Source organism: Anas platyrhynchos, chromosome 1 (genome assembly GCF_047663525.1).
Source record: "Anas platyrhynchos isolate ZD024472 breed Pekin duck chromosome 1, IASCAAS_PekinDuck_T2T, whole genome shotgun sequence".
Taxonomy (NCBI): domain Eukaryota; kingdom Metazoa; phylum Chordata; class Aves; order Anseriformes; family Anatidae; genus Anas; species Anas platyrhynchos.
In genome coordinates, this window is record NC_092587.1 from 183,713,930 (window position 1) to 183,739,764 (window position 25,835).

Below are 25,835 nucleotides of genomic sequence, written 5' to 3' on the forward strand. Positions count from 1 at the left end.
TCGCATGTGTTCACTTTGACTTTATTTATTGCTGCATAAACCAGCCAAGTCATTCATAGCCAGTGTTTTAGCTCAGTCCTTCCAACAAAATCCACTGAGAGTTAGTATGAGGTCAATTAAATGTGGGAGACATTTCCTACATATGAAGCTACAGTCTTGCACCCTGATCCAGTAAATGGTGAAGTCTTCCCGTGCAGTGGCTCTGCCAGTGCTTTCAATCTGCCCCGAGAAGAGGAGCTGTGGGTGGACTATTGCTGCTAAAGCACAGCCCAACGCACCATCGTGCACATACATGAGGGCTGTGCTGATGGGGGAGACCCCATCATCTGGGGAAGAGAGCCCATAGGAGCTTGGGGTAGACCGGGGCAGGGTGACCCAGCACTTTGCATCCATAGAGCAGCAAGACCCTGAAAAAGTTACTGTCATCTTCCCCCCTGTGAGCTGCTCTTCTCTTTCTCTCTGTCTCACCTGTGTTTCGTTGTGCGACTCATAGGATCGGAGAGGCGGGTTGGCTGTGAGCTCCTGTGTTGTTTATGGCCAACATTAGATGCAACATACAACCATCGGGTGGTTTAAAGTATTAAGACACAGTGAGTGCTCACACCCTACGTGCCCATAATGAGGTCCGGATGCTCCACAGGTGGCAGTCCACCACCACTGCCCATATCTCACCTTCCTGGGAGTGAACAGTGGCTCTCAGGGTGCCGGGTCAAGGCCAGTCCCCCACTGCCATTGGAACCACAATCCCAAGACGCCTCTTCCAAGTAATGCCTGTAGCCGTGGCAGCAGGCTTCATGACGGCTGTTTTCCAAAACAGGAGCAATTAGAGCACTGCTGCTACATTAGTTTGCATAAATTAATACAATAGTGCCTCAGTATTAATGGACAGAGATTCTCTGGCATTGGGAATGGCAATTGTCTGACACTAAGCAATTTCTTAAGGAAATGAAGGGAAAACCCGGACAGTGGTTTTACCCTGTCTGAAAATTCAGCTGGAAGGGCCCCTCTGCCACCTGCTACAGTTAGCAAGGTAGGTTTGTCCTCCTACCACTGCAAAAGCTCTGTCGTGTGCTTCCAGCATCTCTAAGCCATGTATCAATGAAATACATTTTCATTAAAATGCGCATTATGCCATGTCTACCATTCAGCTACCACAGTATTTTTTATTGTTATGTTGCCATTGAGAATACATTATGATGATTACATTTTTAAATGTTATATTCATATCAATACCTCATATTTTTACCTCATCTGTTGGTATCAGTCATTAGTTGTAAATAAATAATTGCAGAGTTGAATAAATTTGCATACACTAAAGAATCAAATTTCCTTTATGTGTTTATTTCATCCGCTGGCTAAGGACCCAAACACGGTACACTTAAGCTGTTCCTTCCTTTATTACCACCTGCTGTACACTAATCTGATCTGAAATGAGACTTCAATAACTGTTTTAGGCTCAAAATGATATTGTTACCTATTATGATTATCCTATATTGTCCCAAAGTATCCCAGAACTTCATGGCAAAGATATGTAAGGGGAAAGTATTTTCCAAAGAAGCCATTAGGTTGGGATGGCTGCCTAGAGAAAGGTAAACTCAAGTCTGCAACAGTACTTAGGCTCCTGACTCTCAGGAATTCAGCCATCAATAATCAATAATCTGTGTCTAGGTTTATGAGACTGACCGTGGAGCTGGGATGCTGAATGTTGGTTTTGCTTTTTTTGACATTAGCTGTCTCAAATCCACCAAGCCGCTGCAAAAGAGAAAAAAAAATGCAACAACAGAACAGTGATTCTTGTGGTTTGTCTTACATGTATCAACGGATGGAATTAATTTCCCTTCAGATGAGCTTGTATCTCTCCAACTCTCTATTGAATTATTGAAAGAAAAGGAGTCTCAGCAAACAGGATACAGAGGAGGAAGTCAGCTATGAGATCATCTAGGAGGGAATGTCTGTATGTACCACTGTTCAGGGAAAGCTAATTATTATAATTTGGACTGAAAGAAAGCACTTCTTTCCAATTCTCTGCTATGATAGAGATAAGCAGCTGTGTAAAGTCTTCTTTATTGCAAAAAAAATAAAGTACAGCATGTGATGTTCTCTCATTCGCAGCTCTCCTTCCATCCACCTGTAGTAATGTCAGGGTAAATAAACCATCCGAACCCTAACTGCACTGATGTTCAGCTCCTGGTGTGTGCAGCCTTTACAATGTTGACTTCTTGGGCATCCATCCTCCTTATAACCTCTTGCAGAAGTCAGAAACAAGGTGTACCTCTGTCCGATGCACTTGCTCTGCAGAATCAGCATCAGCCTTGGAAGATCTTGGCATGCCTAAGAAACACTGCTCTTTGAAGCGGCAGGTAGTTGTTAGAGAAGAGCACGGACTGAACATACTGAAATGACTGTGAGATGAAAATGTTGAAAGAAATACACAAAAGACTGCTGGAGACTGAAAATCAAGTAGGAGAGGATGAAAAATGATACTGTCACTTTAGTTCAGTGACATTGGAGAACCAGGGAGAGAATACATATCTTGCAAGACAGAGAGCAGTACTAAAATGGCACGGACCACTCCTTCTTTAGCATGGATTTAGCATGGATTTAGCATGGGCTTGTCATATCTTCCTTGTCAGGTGTGGGACTGTTACAGCTGCACCAGGGCTTCATTGGGATGGGTGCTAGGTCAGGCAGATCCTGTTAAAATCTCATCACAGTGTGCCAGGACTGAGATACGAGACATCAAACCCCAGATTCAGAAAAAAGTGTGTGTGTGTGTGTGTGTGTGTGTGTGTGTGTGTGTGTGTGTGTGTTCAGACTTTGCTAAAATGTACAAATGTAAATTTTGAGGCATCTGGTTCCCATACACACAATATCATGGTCACCCAGCTACAGTATGCAGAAGCAAAGACTTTTGCCCAAAGACATAATGGATGCTGAGCAGATACACACATAGCACTTTGCAACTGTAGACTGTCCGGCTTCGGTGTGCAAGAAACTGAGTTCAGCAAACACACCAGTGTTTGGAAATGAAGGGCCAACACTGAGCTGGGCGATGTCTGGGACAACAAGTAAACAAGAGGGAAAACAAGTACATTGCATATAACTATTTGCCCATCTTTTTTAGGCTTCACATGCTTCCCAGATACCCTCCCTAATCCACAAAACACCCCAGACACCAGAAACTTTATGTTTCTAATGAAGGCATTTCTAGCATTTTTTGGTATAAAAACCTGGATTCTTACCTCCTTCCATCCCTTGATTCTGAACTGAAGATGTCTAACCTGCTACCCTACAACTGACCTCTTGCCAGTAGTTATTTTCCTCTGCTCCCTTCTGCTGTCTGCACCCAGCTCTAGAGCCCCACGTGCACCACAGCAGGCGAGACGAGGAGGCTAATGGTCTGCACACCACGGACTGCTCTTTACCTTGAGCAGAGACTTGAACCGCAGCGTGCGTTTGGTTGGCACCAATTTGCAAGGAGACAGGATGGGGTCCAGGTTGTGACTGCACTTTAACGAGAAAATGCCTCGGTCTGTGGCAGTCTCTTCTGCGCCAGCAGGAAACCGCCCTGCTTGGAGAGAGCAGCTGCACAGAGCTTCGCTGACGCGCCAGCGAAAGGCTCACAGCTTATTTCTTAATCAAAATGCTCAGTTTTGCAAAAGGGCACTAGGGAAACTCAAGCTAAAACTGCACATTCTGCTCTTTCCTTCTCACCTGCTTGTAGCAGCTCTGAGACAGTCATGTGGCTGAAATACAGAGCCAGCACTTGCTACAGGGAGGATTTGCTACAGCTTGCAATTTATGGGCAAAAATGATCCACATGGCCATCTGCCCCTCCCCACACCATGCCTGGCCCTCTCCGGAGCCTTGCTGGAAGTACTCCTTTTGCTTGAGAGGCCGCCTATCGAGTTACTATTTATTTATTTTTTTAATTAAATGAATGTGGGAACCGCAGGTGGCCAACCAGGCAGCAGTAACCCTATCGGCAGCATCTGCTGGCCGGCAGCGCCCCGCGGCGTGTGTGGGACAGATGCGAGCTGGGTGCCTGCAGGAAGCCTGACCCCAAACACCCCAAACCTGAGCTGAGCAGCAGCCCAGGCCTGACCAGCTTCACTTCCCCATCCCACCTCACCAGCTCCATCCAGGTTTGGTCTTCATGACAGTAGAAGCTTCATAGACCAGAAGCACCGGAGGTGGTTTGGCTTGACCACATGCAGTGACTCCTATTTTTTCCCCAGTCTCCTTCAGTTTTGAGACGTGCCCTGGGGCCAGCTGAAATCAGGGAGCTGATTCACCCACCCCCAGCACCCAGTAGTGTCGGCTGTCCCCAACCAGCACGAGCCAAAAGCCCACCACCATTGTGAGGGCAGGCCTCTGGCTTCATGGCTGCCCCAGTGTCCTGCCCAGTGCCGGCCTGCTCCTCAGGGTTGGGTTTATAAGGATAAATTGTGATATTTTAGCTCTTTAGCCTGGATTTCTCTTTCCCCAAAGAGTCATCTTCACCTCCCTTTCTTCCACACTTAGGGAGGAGTATGTATTTGAGGCATGGGGGGATGAGATCTGCTGCTGAGGCTGCATCACCACAGGGTTGTTGGCCGTGCCTATGCATGGGTCACACCAGCAGCTCCCTCCATTGGGTGCCATTTCAAAGACATTTCAGAGCCAACTCTTGGCTGTCCACCTTCTCTGCTTACCCCAAGGCTGCTGAGATACAAGAATCACCTTGAGTGGGGTTTAACTCACTGGCCAAACTGGCTTTTTGTCTTCTTGATCTTCCCTTGTCTCATGGTGTTCTCTCAGCACTTGGAAGAGATGCTGGGACACTTGTAAATCACAGAGCAATGGCACCCATCTCACTGCTGACATCACCAGGACAGCAATGGAAAAGTCTGTGCCTATTATCTATGCAAATAAAAATAATTGCTGCAAATAATGAAAAATTAAATGGGTGTCACTGGGCTAAGCCAAAATGTTACACTGTGGCCTCCTTGGCCTCCCAGGGTTTCTTGCCTTGGGCAACCTTTTTCAGCAATCACTTGTATTTATCAAAGAGATACAGTTATTGCACTTGGGTTTTTTGAATAATTGAGTAATTTAATCTTTTAAGTGCCTCTGAGATCACTTGTTGTAATTAAAGACAGAAGATGAATGGCTGAAGTATAAGAGCACTGGAGGACTTTAGAAATGAATGTGTCCTTGACTGTGTCTCCTGTGCATTTATATAATGATTATCCAGCATTAATATGACCATATAGATAAGAGAAAATAATAATAGCTTGGTTACATTATTTTTTCTTCCAGCCCTATAATAACATGTCACCAGCTGGAGCAATGTGTCAGCACCCTGTCAGGACCAAGCAGGAGCAACCATGTGCTGTGTAGTGCACGACCTCGCAGCCTCCCAGTCCAAGACACAGGGAAAGGCAATATCTGCTCACATGTCCTGCAGCAACGTAGCTGATAAATGAGTTACAAATGTGTATAAAATCCACATATTTCCATTCGAGGTGGACTTAAAGTCTCAGCTAGCGCTGAAAGAGGCAACTGCAACACTGGCAGCTTACTTTATGAGCATTTATTTTTTCAGCTTTTGGGAATAAGAACTGTTTGATCCTAGTGGAGAGAGGAAAGGGGAATGGTTGCTGCAAAGTAGTAACTATCCACAAAAAATCCATAAGACCTGTAAACAGCATTTTATTTGCCAAATAAACTATATGCCCTGGCATATCTATGCCATACCTTGGTATTTAGCTACCCATTTTACAGCCCAGAAATGAATAAACTGTTGCCCAAGGAGGCAGCAGGGGCTGGTGGAGGAGCTGAAGCCAGCACTGCTGCATTCCCCGTGTGGTGCCAAGCATGGGGATTGTGCCAGGCCCAGGCTGTGTCCCTCTGGTGGGTTCTGATGGCCAACGGGTCTGCAGCAGCTGCAGCCCCCTCCTCGGCTCCCCTCCCTGTCCCCACAATGCCCTCCAGCATGTGCTATTGCTTCTGCCAGTCTACAAAACTTTGTCACCTCATAAAACTTTACGGCGCAGGTAGTTTTATACCATTGCACCTCTTGAACTAAACACTTGGCCAATTCGCGGCTCCCTCAAGAGGGAGGAAAAAAAAAAAAAAAGGCAGATTTCTGTGGTCAGGTGTTTAATTTGTGCAGCACTGCCAGCTTGCAGTTGTGGAGCCTGGAAGGCAGAATAAACCAAACCACACCAGCTCTTTGCTCAGGCCCTTCTCAGCCAGCATCATAGTAAGACGTGATTTTGGCTCTGGAGGGTGCTCAGCCCCAGGCTTGCACTGGGGCATTTGAGGCCTCTCCAGCTCCTGCCAGCCAAGCAGGTGGGACCAAGGAGATTTTGCTGCATTTCTCTCCTTCCCAGCAAGGATCAATGCCATGAAAAATCAGTTACAAGCACATTATACATCACAGGTTAGGGGGAAAGGGCTAAAACTCATTCCCCTCCCTGCCAAATAAGAAACTACCCAAAGTCTTTTGTGTTACTGACTCTCATCTTTTGCAAAGGAAGAAATTATTTATACTAATAAAGGTAGAAACTAACCCAACTTGAAGGGAATTTGCAGCATTAAAGAAAACACCATACCTGCAATCACCGCTGTGCTGCTCAGCATGCCAGTGACACTGATCACCTCTCCTACCCACTGCTGCCCAGTTTCCCCAGGAGCACATTTGGGTGAGATCAGGAGAGCCAGGGCTGAATAATGGTGCTTCGCTGTGCTGTGTTGTGATCAGTTCTTGAAACAGGGAAAAGGCTTTTGACCTACAGTAAGATTCATCACATAGAAGGTAAATCTATAAAAGGACAAATGTGACAGAGGCAGGCATTTCTCAGGTTAAATCCTCTGTTTAAATTATATTGTTTGAGCAAAGAATACCCAAAGTCCCACGGCCCATCAGGGGCTACACAGACATTGTCCTCCCAGCTCTCAGGGCGAGGAACTCACACATTTTCTTGTGCCTTTGGCTTTTCTGTCTTGCTTTGTTAATATTTTCCCTGGCTTCTTTCTGCTTCTCTGGCCCTTGTGCCACTCCTTCCCAAACACACAAAAAGTGCAAATAATAGCCAGCAAAATGTCAGCGCCCAGAAGCATCTTGACTGCAGGCTGCTGTTATTTCAACTTTCTGGTTTCTTAATGAATTTGATTTTCTCAGAACTGCGCGATAGAGAATGTTTTTGTTCAGCTCACTATACAAAACAAAAGCCTCTGATATGCCGGACTCTGCCACTTTGATCTCACCTTATTATTCCTTCTTTTTTCAGTCTCCTAAAAAGAGAGGGCTGAGCTGGCCAGCACCAGCCTTAGCCTTGAAGCAGTTGGCAAAGAGTGGTTTGGCAATCTGAGAGCAGCGCATGGCAGAGGGTAAGAGCTTTCCCCCTTCCTTTCCTTGCCTCTGCTTCACCGCTTTGCATGAGGGAAGGAGGAGCAAGACTGGACTTCAGCTGAGGCTGAAATCTAGCACCGAAACTGACCTCTTCACCCTTCATCAGGACTGAACAGACCTGTCCCATTAATTAGCCTTTTCCCTTTCTGCTCCCACTTCCTCTAACAGTGGCACATACTTTCCTTAGGATGCTCAGCACAGATGCCACAAACTGCCTGCTCAGTGCCACAATTCCTTCAAGGCTCTGAGTGACCCTGCTGGAACAGAAGAGCTGTGAAGTTTATTGCAGGGTTACTGGGGAATAAACTATCGCAACAAAACACTTTTATATTAGTATGGTTGCTTCCATGGGTTTTTTACTAGTTAAAGTCATTGTAAAATAATAATAATAATAATAAAAAGTCGAAGAACCAAAACCCCTCCAAGTCCCAGTGATTTGTCTCTGCTGGAAAAACCTCTGTGTAGACACAGGCCCTAGCAGTCTCCTGCAATAGTTGCAGTTATTTGTGTGGCACTGGAAAAACAAACAGCAACAGGAGCTCCACGTGGAGTTATCACAAAAGCCTCTCCTAAGGTACCCTGCAGGAAAACTGGACAGATTGAAAACTAAGAGCAGTCTGCAATTTGTTATGTACAGTATCTTTATTTCATTTCTAAGATTGTTATAAAAACAACATAAAATTCATTCTTGCGTTTAGCGAAGGTCCCTCTGCTAGTCACTGTACAGTCTCTGAGAAAGAGAGGCTTTGCATTCATGACACAAAAAATATTTTGAATAAAAATACCTGTTTTTTTTTATTTTACAACACATTTAATCTGGAGCATTGAGAAAAATGGCAACATTTCACTATAGGAAATACAAAATATAGCACATGTGGTATAGGGCACATTACCATCCACCACTACGTGCAGCCTCCTGCTATTCCACAGCAAGTAAGCACAGTCCCCTCCCCAGCTGTCTCTGCAGCCTGGGCACGGTGTCCCCTCTGTGGAAAGTCTCTGCTGCTGGTGGTGTTTTGCTTTAGATACACAGATGGCCAAGGGAAGTGCCAGATCGTTTGTATCGACTGAAGGAAGTGCCCCAGGGCCACAGCCGGATCATGGGAGGCAGTGGCTGGGCCTGTCTGCATGAGCACACCACAGCCCTCCTTGGCCAGGTGCCTGATACATGCCTCTTCCAGGTCTTTTTTTCCTGTTAGTACTGGGTGTGCTTTTTAAGAAAACTGATGAGAAATATGTACACTGTCCCCCAGTTACCTAAAATCAAGCAGATTCCCGAAGCCAGCCCATCAGACCAGCCTGAATTTTCCCTGGCCCATTGCTGTACAGTTCACTCACCAAGTCACACATGGCCTTTCATGTGCCACACCACAGGCAGGCTGCTTAGGACAATGCTTCGGCAACTCCCATGGCCAGGCCAAGTGCTCTGCAGAGGTATCTAAAACCTCTCCTCAAGGGAAGAGCACCAAAGGCTGTGTTATTTCTGTGGGCCACGGCACCATTAGAGGATGTGATCACACAGCTTTGTAGCAGCAAATCCCAATTTACCTACAAATTTGATATCCAGCTGGTGCCATCTGCCTGTCGGTGGTTACATATCACCCAGCCTGCAGTGTCTCCTCCTTGCTAGGACTGCTGGTTTCACGTGTTGTGCTGTGACCAGCCCATTACACAGCACACCACCACGACTTGCGGGATGGTAAATTGGCAGGAAAGTGTCCAGGCACAGCCTGAGCACCCACCAGCACAGCACCCATCTAGTCCTGGGCTTGCTCGGCCCAGATCCACCAAACAGACACAGATGCCCAGCTCCTCCAAAGCAGCAGGCCTGAACTCATTTTATTTTACCAGCAACAAAATAATTAAAACACACATACACATATAACATGGAAGATATGCATGACCTGGCTACAGCTTATATTAAATGAGTGTCACTTCTTGTTATGGATTTTGAAAGCGTATGACACAATGGAGCAAACGTATTCGCGAGGTGATTCATTGTCATGACATGGAGAAAGCCATTTGGCATTTCATACATTTCGGGAGAGCTATTTCATTGCAATCCACATTGCACCAGGCAGCAATGCATAAATATACAGCAGCTTAAAATTTCCTCTTCTTCTGGAAGTCCTATCAGTCTATAATTTTTTTATGTATATTTTTAATACTTTATGACTTACCATAAATTTTTCACCTTAATCTTGATATCAAAATATATATTAGTGCAAAGAGATACCATTTTAAGGCTGGAACTAGAGGACAAATATATTAATCATTGTGATAACATACTAATTCTTTTCTATTTCTACAGATCGTTTAAGAAAAAATATAATCTTCAGTTACAAATGAAAATCATATTTCATACATAAGTTTTAATTTACAGCACAGAATCACAGAACCATAGAATATTCAGGTTGGAAGGAACCTAAGGAGGTCATTTAGTCATCTGCTAGTCATCTAGGAGATAAACATCACATTTAATACCGTGTAATCAGCTTTGTAGATAAATAATTCTTAATTAACACAGAGCACATTTCCTTTAAAATATTCTTTCCAGTGACTGACATTATTCACATGGCAATAAAAATACAATTACAGCTGAAGGCAATGCAGGCCTAGAGTTAGAGAGTGGAGAAAAATGACCACAGTGCTTTTACACCATGGACACTCCTAATGCAGTGATTCACAAGACAAGCAAAATAACACAGGGTCTTCTCCCATTGTCTATCTCTATTTCTACTAATAAATGCTGTTACTAATAAATGATGTTGCTAATGTTTTGCTAACTTCAGTTCAGTAATACTTTATTGCAATGAAATGTTGTCAGGGCCAGATCCTGTTGCTCAAAGAAAAACATTCAGCAAAAACAGAAGAGCCCCAAGGAATATGGGAGTGCATTTCAGAAGCAACAGCTCCAAGACCTCAGACCCCAGCAAAAGCAGCAATAAAGTGCCAGATTATTACACTGAAATGTTGGGTTTTAAAATCTCTTTCAGCACAACTTCTGTGCAGAGAAACCCTTCGCACCTCTTCCCATCAGATGGCACAATCCCTGCCATCCCAGGACACCTTCCTGCTTCCTTCCCTTCTGAAAGACACAGATCCTTGACATAAGATTCCCCAGCTAGATCTTCAGGTCCTACGCAGCCTTCAGGTCAGCACTGAGATATGCTCTGAAGAAGGAAGCCAGGACAGCAAGGTTGTGTGGCAGCAGCAAAAACATGAAGTTGGGGAATGTGAATCCCAGCTACCTGAGTCTCTGCTTTGTGCAATTCTCCCCCAACTCTGCTCAGCCATGTGCCTTGCTCCAGTCAGGTGTTGGCTCTGATCACTTAACATCAGCATTAAACCCTAATTTTGGAAACATATCATATTGTTTCTCCTCAATCTTTTTTCGGACAATTTGACATTTCAGGCTCTTCCACCACTCCATGTCTTCAAACTGCACTTACAAAACTCAGTAAAGGAAGAACAAGGAAGGGAAAGCATCTGCTCAACCAAAGGTCCCAGGAAAAGCTGTGAGATAGCTCCAACCACAGGAATTAAAGACAGGCCACAGACCAAAGGTACTAAACCACAGAAAATGATTTCTGGAAGCCATACACTAACCATCTCTTCTCTGTGCCACTGTCCTGAAGCACCAGGCAGTGTACGTGCCTTCCTAGTGCTGTAGCAGCCACAACATTTTGCACTCTTATTTCAGATTTCCCAAGAGGATGCAAGAAAATGGGTACCGGGTAATGTATGCAAAGGGGCAGCTCTATTTATACCGTCTTTCTACCCTCTTGGAATAGTAAGTAATGAAGAATATAGTAACGATAAAAGCAACAAATATGAAAGAGATGAAGGCTAACAATGATTTTCTGGTTCGGAAAAAGTGGCATTCAGTACACAAGGCAATCTCTTCTGGGCACAGCACCTCGGGAGTGTCAGGACCAGGAAACCCGTTCTTGTCAATTATTTCTCTGTAATGTTCCATCGAAGGCTTTGGCTGATATTGATTTGCAACATAACCGTAGAGACCGTATTTAGGAGCAGTCCTGTCATTAAAAGAATAGACAAAATATCCTTGCAGGTTGACATTATCCAAGGCGTAAGCTGCAAAAGAAAACAAATAAATGAGTAAATGTCACTTTGGCATTCAAGAGCAGTATCATATGCCAGTACATGCAGCAGGGGCAGGGAGATGTTAAAACTAGATCTGTACTACTCTTCTTAAAAATAAGTTAATCTACATGTAGATCCATGCAAGCTTTGTCATAAAAAGAGTTCATCAGCCACTGCCAGACAGTGTGATCTGTGAGTATCCTGTAATTTATTTCCTTATACTCGGTAAACACAGCTGTGAACGCATGACTGTGTTTAATGATCAGCATGGAGCCTACTGTGAAAATATGGGTCTTTTTTCCGTGTAACAGAACATGGGTTTTGGTTTCCCTGCACCTGGATTTCTGCAATCTTTTCCCCTGGCTGCTCGCTCTGCCTCGCAGAGCACCTCCTGAGGGGGAAATTCAAGGAAGGAGGACGTCAGGCTGCACTTCTCACTAGCACAGGTCCGGAAACATCAGGAAAAGATGCAGCAATGCTCAGGGTAAGTGGGAAAGTTATGCAGATCACAGTCCACTCTTGCTATTGAGTTTCTGGTCCAAGAGACCTGCATTAGATTTCACTGAGAATGTGTCCCTGATCCATACTGTTCACTTGGCTACTGGTAGAGTTCTAGCAGCTGGAGCATTAACCTTCAGCCATCAGTGCTGCTCGACAAAACCGATCAATCCACAGTAGGAAAAGTAAATTGTAATACCCTATCCCTCAAAATCACTATTTTTTACAAATTAAGGCAATGCTTTCTCTCAAGCTAGCAACTGCTGAATTTTCAAATGCCTCTAAAAGCAGCTCTTTCTGTGGTCACATGCAAGACACTTAGCACCTCTAACCTTCCTTTCAGGTGCAAAATGAGATAATATTTACCTACCCTTTTGCAGAGCTGCTATGCAGCGTGATTAGTCTGTGTCTGTAAAACTGCATGTGGGTTTAATGGTGTTACATAAATGGTTATTGCTATTCTTCGTTTTCGATTGGCAAAGGTGAACTTACACACTGTACAAAAGAAGTATTTAAAAATACAGCCTCATCCCAAAGGGTCCTCTACTGTGTTCTGGAACTGTTTATCTGCATAAACCTGTTGGCTCCCCTGGAAGGAATCAAGTGAGCAACATCACACGCACCAACGCAGAACAGGAAACTTAAGGTGAGACCACACGTGTACCAACCCTCCCCTCATTCCTCTGCAGCATGACACTGAGATAGGGACACGAGATTTTTAATTCCAATCAGTTAGAGCAGAGCGTCTTGAAGAAAAAAAAAATAAAATGTAAGTTTCACAGAAACCTGAGTCAGTCACAATGCCAAGGTTAAAAGCTTGTTACATGCCTAAGGACAAGATGGACAAAAGCACAATACCAGAGTGGGAGAAGAAAAGAAAGTGAAAAAGCTGGTATTACTGACTGGCTGAAGTGTGTGATGTCAAAAGTGGAAAAGAGGGCTTTGGGGTAACTATTGTGACTGCTTAGCAGGGATATATTCACCTGTGACAAAGGAGGCGGAAAGACAGAAAAATATGGCTTGCATGTGATGATTAAGTGGAAAAATATAGTAGCTATTTCCAGCCTGTAAAGAAGAGGTGGGAAGTAATTGGGTGGCTATTCATTGGGTGTAAGAATGACAAAGTTTTGTGAACAATAAGGGTATGTGCAGCTGTTCTGTCTAATAGGACTGGGAGAAAAGCCCTAATTCATACACACTAAGAAAAGATGAAGTGCCAAGAAGTGGTACAGTCTGAAGTGTTAGGAAGAAGACAAAGCAATAAAAACAAACAAATAAAAAAGCAATGGACTGAAACCACAAACCCAAACATATCCAAGATATATTTTTAAAGACACATGCAAAAAACATACAGCCAGTATTTCAAAATGCTGGCAAAGAAACTCTTGGGCACTTAATACTGATACTCACTAATTCCTGAAAGAGGTGGAAATTACAGACAAGGAAGTTAAAGCCAGTACTTAACAGACTGGACAGGATGACCTAGGAAATGGTGGAACTGCCAGCCATTTTTCACTGCCTAACAAAATAGTGGAATAGATTACACAAGGCTTGATAAATACGAATTGCAGAAGATATATATATGATTAATGCCAATCACTTTATGAAAAATAAAACTTGTCAAACTAATTTGACATCCTGACATCTTTTTTATGAGATTGATAAAAATAGTGATGTTTGATTTAATATACCTATAACTCTATAAGGCAACTGAGTTGGTATTATATGGCATTTGGATTAAGAAAATAAAATGTTATGAAGTCAAGGTGAGCCCATAATAAACAGATTTCAACTGTTTTCAAATAGGACTGGTAAGCCTAAAAATGTAATTGCAGATAAGTAAGTGTCCCCGTAGGTGTATGTCCCATTAGGTGATCATGAAGAAATAGCTTTCAGCATTTAATCATCTTTCAGTGACCTGAAAGAAAACTATTTCCCACAAAGACTGCAAATAACACAAAGATTAGAGACATAACTTAGCTCATATAGCAAGCTTTCCACAAGCAGGCTATGGATATTTGAACATGACCAAATGCAAGGATGTCAAAGATGAAGCAGACCATACTTCAGTGTAGACAGTTCCACCCTATGGGGCAGGAACCTGTAAGTGAGTTTAAAATCACAGTAGATAACCACAGGCTGCACATGACCAGCCTGCTGCCATGGCCAAAGAGCTAATGGGCTGCTTAGACGTACGAAAGAGGAGTACAAGGGTAAGAGGTTATGTTAAACCCACTTCATCTACAGGTGTGGCTGCTGTAGAAACAGTGTGTCCAGGCTTGGGATTTACCTCTCTGAGAAGAATGCTGGCAAACAGGAAAAAGTTTAATAATTGAAAGGTTCTAAATCATGTTTTATCGTAAGGGACACAAAGAGCTTTGTTTGCATTATTTATCAGAGAGTTAAATGACAGTTGGCTTATTTTCTGCCTGTGAAGTATTCACAGGCAATACATGGAAATGCATAGCTAAATGGCTTAAAGCTGAAGACGAAGAAATTAACACTGGAAATTATATATATATGTATACATATATTTGAAAACACTAGGTAATTCACCTCAGCAACAGCTTACACTGAGAAGTAGAAAATTCATTATCAGTAAAAATTATCTCATCCAAGTCTGGTGTTCTTCTAAAAGATATCTGTGTTGTGTGACAGGATGACTCAAAATGCCTTCATTTTACCTTATAATTTATGAAACTTTGAGACAGAAAAAAAAAGACTGTTTTGAGTTCTGAATAGCAGGAAAGAGTCCAGGAAACAGCATAATGAGGTAGGCAGCTGAATTATTATGAAGAGCCAAGATAACGGCTGGATTAGATACAGAGACAGCTGAGGAAGGGAGTTCATATCCAGCCCTGAAGCACAGCAGTGAAGAGAGAAGCAACAAAGCAAAGCAACAGTTGAGTTGCAATAAGAAGAAAATATGATTAAATATGTGTGGAGCTACTCACATGACATCTACTTAAAGCTCTTGAATTCACTAAAAAGTTCTTCTGCTATGTAATGTAGAATACGTGCAAGGTCAGTCTTCCTTATGCTTAGTAACACCAATCAGTTGCAAATGAAAGGCAAAACTATGCTGTAATAATATTTAATTTGTGGAGTATTCTACCTAAAGCTTCATTTTTTGAAGTAAAACATACTCTATCACATAGTATCTATTTAAAAAATGGTATTTGTGACATACAAACCACCTATGGTTCCTTACCTTTTAAAGCTTCGTTGATATAATTCTGTATGTAATACACTCTGAGCTTATCGTGCACCATATTCTGGTCATCATCAATTCCATTAGCCATAACATAAATTGGGATGTCGCCATACTTTGATTTAACCCACTTGAGCAATTTACGCAGTCCCCAGGGCACTACTGCAGCTCTGTTGGGGGAGTGCAGCCATGTGATGTCATTGATCATCTGAACTTCAAGATAGTGGTCATATTTCAGTGCATCTTCTTTCTCCCAGCCCACGAGGGTAGTAGTGTAATGACTTAGAGCAAAAAAATCAAATGAGCCCTGGATTAATTTCTTTTCATCTTCTGAGAAAGAAGGCAAGTGGAAATTATAGAGGTCAACGCTGTTTCTTCGGTGAAGCCATGCTCTCATCACATGTGGGTAGTCACCATCCCCAAAGATGGGCTCTGCAAGCCAGCCAATGTCAAACTCTAAAATTCTGTCAGCGACTTCTTGGTCATTCCTGGAAAAGGGACAGGCTGGTTCCACCCAGTCAGCTTGCAGAGCTATAGATATTTTACCCTTCTGAGACCTTCTGAATTCTTTGTCGTAAAGATGCCAAGCTTTCGCATGAGCTTTCAACAGATTGTGCCCTGCAGTGTAGGTCAAGTTCTTCACAGACGGTTCATTCATTGTGATCCAAAATTTTACATAGTCCCCAAGACTTGTAAAGCAGAATTTGGCATACTCAACAAAAGCCTGAATGGTCTCTGGGTTTTCCCAAGCTCCGTATTTGGCAAGGGAAACTGGAAGCTCTTGGTTCTCAGCCATAGGTTGCCATAAAGCAACAACAGGAGTTATGTTAACTCTGAGAAGTTCACTAGCAAAACACTGATAATAATGTACAAGTGTGTGGTTGATTAGAGACAGATTACCTAAAGGAAGGATTAAAGACCACTTCAGTGAAAAATGGAAGTGGGTGACGTGCATTTCCTGTAGAAGAGACACCTGGAGCCTGATAGCCGCAAAGTCAACACAGTGACGCTTACGTTTGGAGGTGAAAACCCCATCCACTTTAATCAGTTTCTTCGTCTGGTGAACATCCCACACATAAACGTTAGGGTCAAGAAACTGAGCAGGTGTTGTGTCTACCTAGGTAGAATGAGAAACATACCAGATTCAAGCTGTTTGATTTAGGTATGTAGGAACATCATATCCATCGGGAACAAGTTACTGAAAGAACTTCACAAGTCAAAACACTGGATTTAGCACTTCTCTCACATCTCTGGCTCATATGAATGAATTAATCTTCTGCTAACATGTGACATCAGAAAAGTACCAAATCTATGTGTCATTTTCAGCCATCCTAGCTTATGCTAATGGTCACCACATTTATATCTTCTCCAAACTGCTGAACTCCGTACAGGAAATGAGGGATTGCTCAGGGCTAAGGCATTAACCTGCAACAGATCTTCAGAGAAGCAGAGCTGCAGCAAAGACTACAGTCATTTTAAAAATGTTTTCCTTTCAAGATTAAGAAGCTATACCAATGGGCCTGTCTGTTGTAAATTACCCAGCGGCTTGTTTCAAGACCACTCCCTGAACACAGTAAAAGAAATAACGAATGCAACATCATTTCTGTGACCATTTTTTTCCTGACTATGATGCAAGATGAGTAATGCTGCACACTTGATTTTTAGCACAAACTCAGTTGACAAGCAAAAATTTTCCTTCTTGTTAACAAAGTCCTTTTCTTATTTAGCTCATACTGAACTCAGTTCCAAGTTATTTCAGCAAGGTGTTGATTTCTGGTGGTTTGGGCTTTTTTTCGAACTTCTGAGTAAACTCACTGTATGTCACCCCAAACAATAACATTTACAGTTTTTCAGTAAGTCTGTAGGGCATCAGAAGTCAGAAATGCCTGTATGACACACCGCAGTCAATAAAACATGAGCTTCCCAAGCTCCCACAGAATTCTAATTTCACTTTTAAATGAGTATTGGAAACATAATAAGGACTAGAAAATGGAAAAGTGAACTGCTTAAAATAATGGAAAAAGTAAAATCTCCTTCTCATTCATACTCTAGCATAAAAGATACTTCAAGATACTGGTCCATACTGGTCCTACATATGTGTATGGACCTTTTATATGTGTACACCTACATATGCGTATTTTTCCCTTTCCCTCTCTCTCTCTCTCTTTTTTTTTTTTTTTTTTTTTTTTCATTTCTTTTTTACTTTTTGTTTTTTGGGTTTGGGGTTTTTGGTGCAAGGTTCCCCCGAGTTCAGTTTTCCTTTTCCTGCCCTCTGTTTGAAAAGCAGGTGTCAGCCTACAACCAGTGTTCAACTTGTAGCTGAGGCTCTGCAGACTGTATAAAGAAGATGCTGAAAATCAGTTGCTATTTTCTCCGGAGAGGTCAGTACTGTGCTTATAGAAGAAAGTAATAAAAAACAGCATGTCTGAGGGAAATTGCTTTTCTGGTGAATTGTCCCTTGTAGATTACTAAAGCATGCATTTCCACTAATACTCTGGGAATGCTGTCAAAAGAGTTTTTCCACTGTGATGCATCTACAAATCACACTACCTAAGCTTTATAGCACAAAATGTTTGAACAGCCTTTTGAAATGAAAATATTCAGCTTTGAAGGTTTGGGGATAGGAGAGATTTTTTAACTGTCTTAGGCTGACTGACTCCATAACTCTACAGCTGTTATTGATCCCAAATTCAGCAATTTCATTTCCATTCCCTAACCTGTCTGGGAGCTAGGATAATGACTGCTGAATATTCTTGGAAATCAGTGTACCAGGTAAGGAGAGTGCAGTATTTTTCAAGAGAACAAAGTCAGATCTTAGTTTTGGAGTAAGAAAAAAAAAAAAAAAAAAAACAAGCCCCATATACTCTAGCCCTAAGAAAGATTCTGTTTTATGGAAAATCTAAATTAAAAATTCTGTTCTTGGATCCAGCCTCAGAGCTGAATTTAACTGCACATCATTACTGTGGTTAGAGGAGCCCTGTAAGCCAAAACAACATCTGAGAATCACAGAGCCGAACTATGAAAGAGACCGTAACTAAGATACAATTTTTACACATGCTCTGAAATCTTAAAATTTGAAAGGTTCTCCTGAAATATCAGACTAAGTTGAAATAAAAAGTGAGAGCTATGAACTGGATCCATGAACTAGCTAGGTGCTATCCAGGGGTACTGAAGCCTCAGTACACAGCAGTACAAGAAATGACATGGAAAGAATACAGAAATCTCATCTAAATCTAATATTGTTTACTTTTCATTAACACAGAAGTCCTCTAACAAAAGTGCCAGACTGTACATATATAAGGTGTAGAAACATACCACTGTAAACGCTGAGAGTTTTTTTTAAATGTGCACTACTACAGTGGGCAAATACATTACCACTGACTTGAAAAAGCAGCAGTACTTCTCATTTCATAAACAAGGACCTTTGGAAATATGCTTTAGCAGATCTAAGCAACTTTCATTTGAACAGGACTGACTTCAGTAACTGATCACACAACATGTCCTGGGACGATAAGCATCAGACCCCTTTCAATTGCTGTATGTTTTTATAGACCATTGCTTTCTCGACTGTACCTCACGCCAATTGGATCTCCTTGGTCACACACAGAAAGTCTAGATGAAGACTAAAAGGCATGGTATTTGCAACAAAATCCTTGCATCCATCTCCTTCAAATACTGTGGTAATAAATGTCAGCCAAGACACTCTATCTGGCCAATTTATCAATATGATCTTGACCACTGGTTTGGCTGGAGAACCTAATGGCTTTACCATCAGACTTACCTGAATATAGTTGTCAACAATCCCCCAGGCAAACCCACAGGGAAAGACCCCTTCTATGGGCAGGTTTTCAGGCAAAGGTGGGAAGCCATTTTTTTCTATTAATTTTTGATAGAACAAGACAGAAGATTTTGGCATCAACTTTTTGTCGTGGCTCTGGAAGTCAACATAAAACAATCCACGTCGAATGCTGTATCCCCTGTGCCATTCAAAGCCGTCCAGGAGGGACCAGACTGTGTATCCAAACACATTAACTCCATCGTACCGGATAGCTGAGGAAAGAACAAAACCCAAACTCATTGCAGTGATCATTCGTCCTGTGCTGGAACCAGCAATGTTTGTGGTATTCACATGCAAGAATAATGCAATAGATCAGGTAAGTATCTCAGTGTCTGCTTCAAAGCCCATTCAGGGAATATATTTCAGCTGCACAGAATGCTCTGGGACAGGCTCCCAGGGCATGGGTGCACTGTGGAAGGCAGTAGAGGTGCCTGGCTTGTCTTTAAACAAACCAGATTTAGAAAAAGAAGTGGTGCAGCAGTGGTTCAAGCAGTGCTGCTGATTTGGTGTGCCAAACCTTAGCCTCATACCAGCGCAGAATACACCTGAGCAGTTTGCAGCATCTGGGCCAGTAACTGCACGGCGCTGCACTCTGCTAAGCATTGCATCTCACTCTTAAGTGTCATTAATGCAGCACTACTACGCACACAAACCAAGTCAGACTCCTTTTTCACCTTCCTCTCCACTACTAATCTATATAAAGAAAACCCTGATAACACATTTTGGGTTTTGATGAATTTTTATTACCACGGATTGTAAATAGAAGTGATAATGCTGGAAGACTGCATGCGAAGACTGACTTTTACAATTCTGTCTCCTAATATCTTTTATGGCATACTGTTTTCCAGCTTAAATATTTATAGGTTTCTAAAAATATATATGCATTCTAGGTCAACTCATTGGCTTTTATGAATCACCACACACTTTGCAGGTTAAAATCGGGGTCTACTGTCATCTGTGAGTTAGTATTGCCAGCATTACAGTTTTATTTTGTGATTTCAAATGATACTCGCTTTTAGTTGTATTAAACACTGAGATTCAGCAAAATGTTCCTGGGCAAGGCTCAGCTTCAGGAAAACATGCAGGAAAGTGCTTATTTTAATTACATAATTAGACCCACCCTAATTCAGCAATGCATTTAAGCACATTGTTATAAGTTCTTTTGAACTTGAATTTGGCTCAGCAGACAGCTGAGTTTATCTTTATTACTCACGATCTTCTGTAAACCCAAACCGGGTACTGACTGCACATAATATTTTCCAGCCTAATAACACTAACACAGTGTATTTTGGGCAACCAGAATATCAAGACCCTCATTTCCTCATTTTATTAATGTACCTCATTACAGTAAGCTATGAAGGACCACATGGATTCTTCATTGTAGTCCTGTTCAAATCAATTAAATTAACCATGGTTATATAAGCTATGAATTTGGCACAGCTTCTATCACAGGTCGTGAGAAAATGTCTAAGGAAATGGAATACTTCTCCTCCTAAAGGCACCATTCTTTTATGTTTGGCACATGATGGTATTTTTCTAACCTCCACACATACACATGATGACATCTGCCGTACCAGCAGAGTAAAAGCCGGTACAGGTCCACTTTGTTAGACAGAATTTCTCTTTGAACAGCACGTCACCCCTCCTGTAAGTCATCACACAGCACTCCCGTGCTTCCGGAGCACCTCAAAAGCTCCCCTCAAATCCTTCTTTCAAAATGTATTAGCTTTAAAGTGTCACCTATGAAAGAAACAATGTGAAAAGATTTTGGAAGTTTAGAAGTCTCAAACATAGCATCCCACAAGAATTGCATTTTACTGAAAAAAAAATACAATGAAAAGGACTGGTTTTCCTTTTTTTGCGTTGTCTATCTGCCCTCTTTTTAGTGTCTGTCACTGTGCAAGCCAGGCTGACTGAAAGCTAAACTCTCCCAGCTTCTGAAACTGAGCGTCCTTGTCCATGCTACCGGCTGGAAATAATGCCTGAGTCCTCCTCAAAGTGTGCCTAGAAGTGTGCTACTGTACAGGCCAGAGCTGGGCCAGAATGGGGTTAGCAATTAAACATTGACTGTCTCCTACCACCACTTCAACTCATGCTCTGTTCAGCTCACTAGTCTAGAAATAGCACAAGATATCATGACAGACCCATAAATAACAAAAAAAGCCCTCTGCTCAGCTACTGTCCCACCATGGAGGGGTGAGTGAAGCCCAGAGCCGCTGTTTCTGTGTGGAAGCTGCCCAAGGATATACGTTTTGCCTCCACACATACCTAAGAATAGCTCAATCCTGACCTGTCAGAGGCCTACCTGTCCCTGTTCTCTTTAAGACTCTGGATTCAGACCTGTTATCTCAAATTATCTCAAAATTAACACAAATAATGACCTAACCACTTGGCTAGTCAACATGGCACAGAGGAGCTCTCGTGTCCTCCTGTTCTACATGCTCAGCTTTACAAAGAACAACTTTGTTGTATCAGAGAGAGAGCAGGGAGATGAATATGATCCTAGAGTCAGTGGTTGGATACCCACCCATGTGAGAAGAGAACTCCAACCAACTAGCAACTGTAATTAATACTTAACTCCTAGAGCTGTAATATTAACTTAATATTACAGCTCTATTCACTCTATACTATCCTCATTGTTATTTGAGGGGTGGAGATCAGTAACAGTAAATGAAAAAATGTGAATCTCAAATAGAGTCCTTTCCCCAAAATAAAAACAAAAACAGAAACAACACCAAAAATAAAAAATATATATCTAACCATAGACCATGTCTACAGCACAGAGTGTCAGAGTGGATGTCAACATTTCAGCCGAAATCAGGAGCAGGCTTTTGAAGCAAATCTTTTGACTGCCCCAACTTACTACACCTTGGTTCATATCACAGGATGGTCTCAGGATGCATGACCTGAGATCCTTTGCAGTGCAATTAAACCAAAGATGGGCTTCAGGCATGCACACAGTGTGGACACTTGGCCTTCAACACCAACTGTTTTTACTCAGTGGGTTTATTCCAATAAGGCTGTACTTACTTGGCAACGTTGACATTCATGTATGCAGTTTTAATGGAACCAGTGCATGCACACAGTGTACCAGGCAGAGATACTGGCCAGATATAGGAAGCAGCAAAACCACAGCTATGTGGCCTTGGGTCTAAATAAAGCATCCTCGTTTCTCAGTGCTATAACCCCAGTACCATTTGTTGCCCCATTACAGCTGGAGCAAATCAGGTAGAAACTAGTTCCTGAATCTCTACGTGATAGTGCTTTATTGTAAAGGATAAACATGTCCTAAGTCTCTGAGAGACACTGTATGTGCCTTTGTCTTGGGTCTTTTCTGTTGTACAACTTAAGACTCTCTTGTGGAATTTTCTTAACTAAATTCGTTCAAATACTGCATAGGGAACTTTGATAGTCACATTGGATATTTCAGATTCTAACAGGCAGAAGAGTTAGGTGCAATAATTTTCATCATAATGACGCCACAGTCCCTTCTGCAGATCTAGTCCTCTGTTTCTTCTTCCTGTAAAAAGTTTAGCCAAATGCTGGAATTCACAGGTTAATATAATGACAACACTACTGCTGCTGTTGTTGTTGCTGTTATTTACAGTAATAGGAAAGAAAATCTATAAATTGAGATTGTTCCCAGCCAGCTGTTATTAAAAGGCAGATCCATGAATGTTTGTCCAGGAATTTATAAATGGAACAGAAATATGGGTAAAAGTCATGAGGTTAAGAGCCTTTATAGACCTTCATCTGGCTTTATGCAAACTATTAATACTGTACATGCAAGAATTAGTAACTGTTTCAACATTCCATTACTGCCATTTTGGATGCAATGCTTCATGTGTTTATTCACCTTTTAATTTATTTGTAATAATTAGGTTTCTGGAATAGCAGATGAAACAAATGTGGGACTCTTGCATCTTCATGAGTGCTGAGAATAAAACAAAAGCCATTTCTGCCTCTTGCATGCCTGACAATACCAATGTAACACAATGCTTATGTAGTTTGAACAAATAGCTATAATAATACTCTTTTTAAAACCAAAACAGCAAACTGAAGACGAGTAAATAAATTATTAAATTGTAGATTAATGAATTCAAGACACTGAAAGTGGAAATGGGAACCCCAGCAACTTATTGATGACTACTAGGATTGAAAGAATTTATTTTGCCACAACAAGATGAGAAATTAGAAAATAACTCTCAAATGATGTCATCTATTTCTTCAACCATGGAAAAAATGATAGGATAACAACTTAAATAATTTATATTATATAAACTCAAACACTCAGTTGTCCATAAAGTCATGTAAATTCAGATTATTGTGATTGATATCCAGAACTGTATTAATGTAGTATTTATGCAAGGGCAAAACTGAGATGCAACATGAAAAGGTTTCAATTGTCCATTTAAAATATATTCTTTTACCCTTATGTTTTGCTTTTTTTTTTTTTTCAGAGGAACTCTTAATGGATAGCATACACTTTTCCACATATATATTCTTAAGTTTAGTATATATGTACCCATACAACTACAAGAAATTATTAATAAATAATATACTACGTTTCCCTAAATCCATTGACAGTATAGTTCACACAGGGTTTGTACTTCCTCCCACCGAAGACAGCAGAAATTTTCCTACTGACTTCAGAGACAGCAGCACCAAGCTCACCAAATGCTATCTGCAGATACTATGGGTCTTCAAGAGCTGAAAAGAGTAAACCCAGGAAGAGATCTGGAGTGTCATTTCACAAATGCCAACATGAATGTTAAAGACCCAAATTAGATTTCAGCCTGGTTCTTTAACAAGTCTCTTTAGGCTGTTTTGCATAATGATTTTGTCAAATACATATTAATACAACCTTAATCCTACCTTTCAAAGTTTCCATAATGAACTTCTTGAGATAGTAAATATATTTGGCATCATCTCTCTTGGTGCTACCAGAAACAAACCAGCTGTTTTCCACAATGAATACTGGGGGGTTGTTATATTCACAGCTTATCCAGTAAAGGAGCTGCCTCAAGCTTATTGATTCCAACTGCTGGAATTTCATGTGAGAGTCCAAGAGCTGGAAACTCAGGGTAGCTCCAAAAGAAAGAGCAAAAAAGTCGGCTGTTCCCTTGATGTACTTCTTCTCATCTTCACTAAATTCAGGCAGCAGAGATGAGAGGTTACTCCTCATGCTCTCTGGATAGTCACCATCAATAAATATGGGCTTAGCAAACCAGCCGAGCACAAAATCAAGGGATTTTTGACATTCTTTTATATTTTTGTCAGTCATACTTTGAGGTTTTATCCAGTGGGAGCTAAGGGCAATTGACACTTTTCCTCTTTGAGTTGGACGAAAATGGTCATTGTAGAGATGCCAGACTTTAGCATGGGCCTGTTGAAAAGAAAGACTGTAATTAATGCACCCGAAGTTCCATTTTAAGTATCATAATTGGTCCCAAGTAGCATCCACTGTCATACAGTGACCAGAAAAACATTGCATTTGAGGGTCCAGATTTATTCATTCATCAGCAGTAACTCCTAACTTAACTTTTCATTAATACAATATTAGAATAAGACAAGAAATCTGTAGTTGTTTTGGCAAAACAGCACTGCAGTTTTCTATGAGATACAACTCCAGACACCAAACACACTTTTGGTAGTTAGCTAGACATCATTACTGGCTTTTATTATTAAGATTGGACATATTTCCAGTACTTACAAAAATGAAAATCAATTTAACTAAACATGTCTCAAAGGATGTTTTCATTACATGAATATCACTTTTTCCATAGATACACAGATATATGGCAGGTCCATACTACTAATATCTCTCAAACAATATGAGACAAACAAAAATCCTGAACTTGTTTCTATTTGAACCAGAACACACAGTATAGGAAAACTACCAACTTGGACTTAGAGCTGGCTGGTGAATAACAAGTTATCACTGCTCTTGAAAAACTACTCTAATAATTTGATTTAACTTGTTTTATTAAATTTTGCTGTTTATCTCTAGCATCAGATTTCAACCACTTGATTTTTGGTATAACTTTATCTGTTACTGTGAGGAGATGTTTTCTACCAAATTTCTTTCCCGTGATCTTACAGAGTGGGTTGAAACATTCTCTTGATGTTCCCTTTGAAAGCTAAATAGATTAAGTTCCTGGAGCCTTTCATTATCTTCAGGCGTAGTTTCAAGCCCTCTAACCATTCTCCTCTGCTCTCCTCTGAATCGCTTCCAATTTGTCATCATCCATCTTAAACTGCAGAAGCAGGATTGGATAATATGCCAGTGGTAGTCTTGCCAGCAGTAAAACCAGAGATAATTTAATATACTGTTTCTGCTTATGTGACCATAGCATTACACTACGAGCATATGCTCATCTAAAGTACCATGATATCTCCAGAGCCCTTCGCCATCTAAAACATATTTTTCTTTGTACCTGGCTTATCAAATTTTGACTGCTGTATGAATCAACATCCCATCTTTATGTCATCTTCACATTAGTAGAAATTGTAATGCTTTTTTTCTAGGTCATTGGTAAAAAGGTAAAAAATGAGAGATCTTTCGTTAGAATAAAATCTACCTGATAACTATTCCCAGTTTACATTTGCATTCTGAGACTTATCAGTTAGTATTTGTTCATATAATTCTGTGATGACATGAACCTCTGTTCTTGCCATACAAATTCACAGGTGTGCTGAATATATGACAGATTATTAATCAAAATGTCACAGGCATTTTTTCAGTTCTCCCTGAAATAAAAGCCATATAGAAAGCCAATCTT

At 41.4% G+C, this 25,835-nt stretch overlaps 1 protein-coding gene across 1 annotated transcript in view; it reads right to left on the bottom strand.

The window, feature by feature from the left end:
• Positions 1 to 8,017: 8,017 nt before the first annotated feature.
• KL (klotho) overlaps positions 8,018 to 25,835 on the bottom strand; it is a 49,656-nt gene continuing 31,838 nt past the window's right edge. The window contains exons 2-5 of the mRNA XM_027470149.3: positions 23,929 to 24,439; positions 18,997 to 19,265; positions 15,216 to 16,332; positions 8,018 to 11,497 (exon numbers count right to left, since the gene is read on the bottom strand). Of these exons, the coding sequence (XP_027325950.2) occupies positions 11,160 to 11,497; positions 15,216 to 16,332; positions 18,997 to 19,265; positions 23,929 to 24,439 (2,235 nt within the window). The 3' untranslated portion in view covers positions 8,018 to 11,159. The remainder of the gene's footprint in view (positions 11,498 to 15,215; positions 16,333 to 18,996; positions 19,266 to 23,928; positions 24,440 to 25,835) is intronic.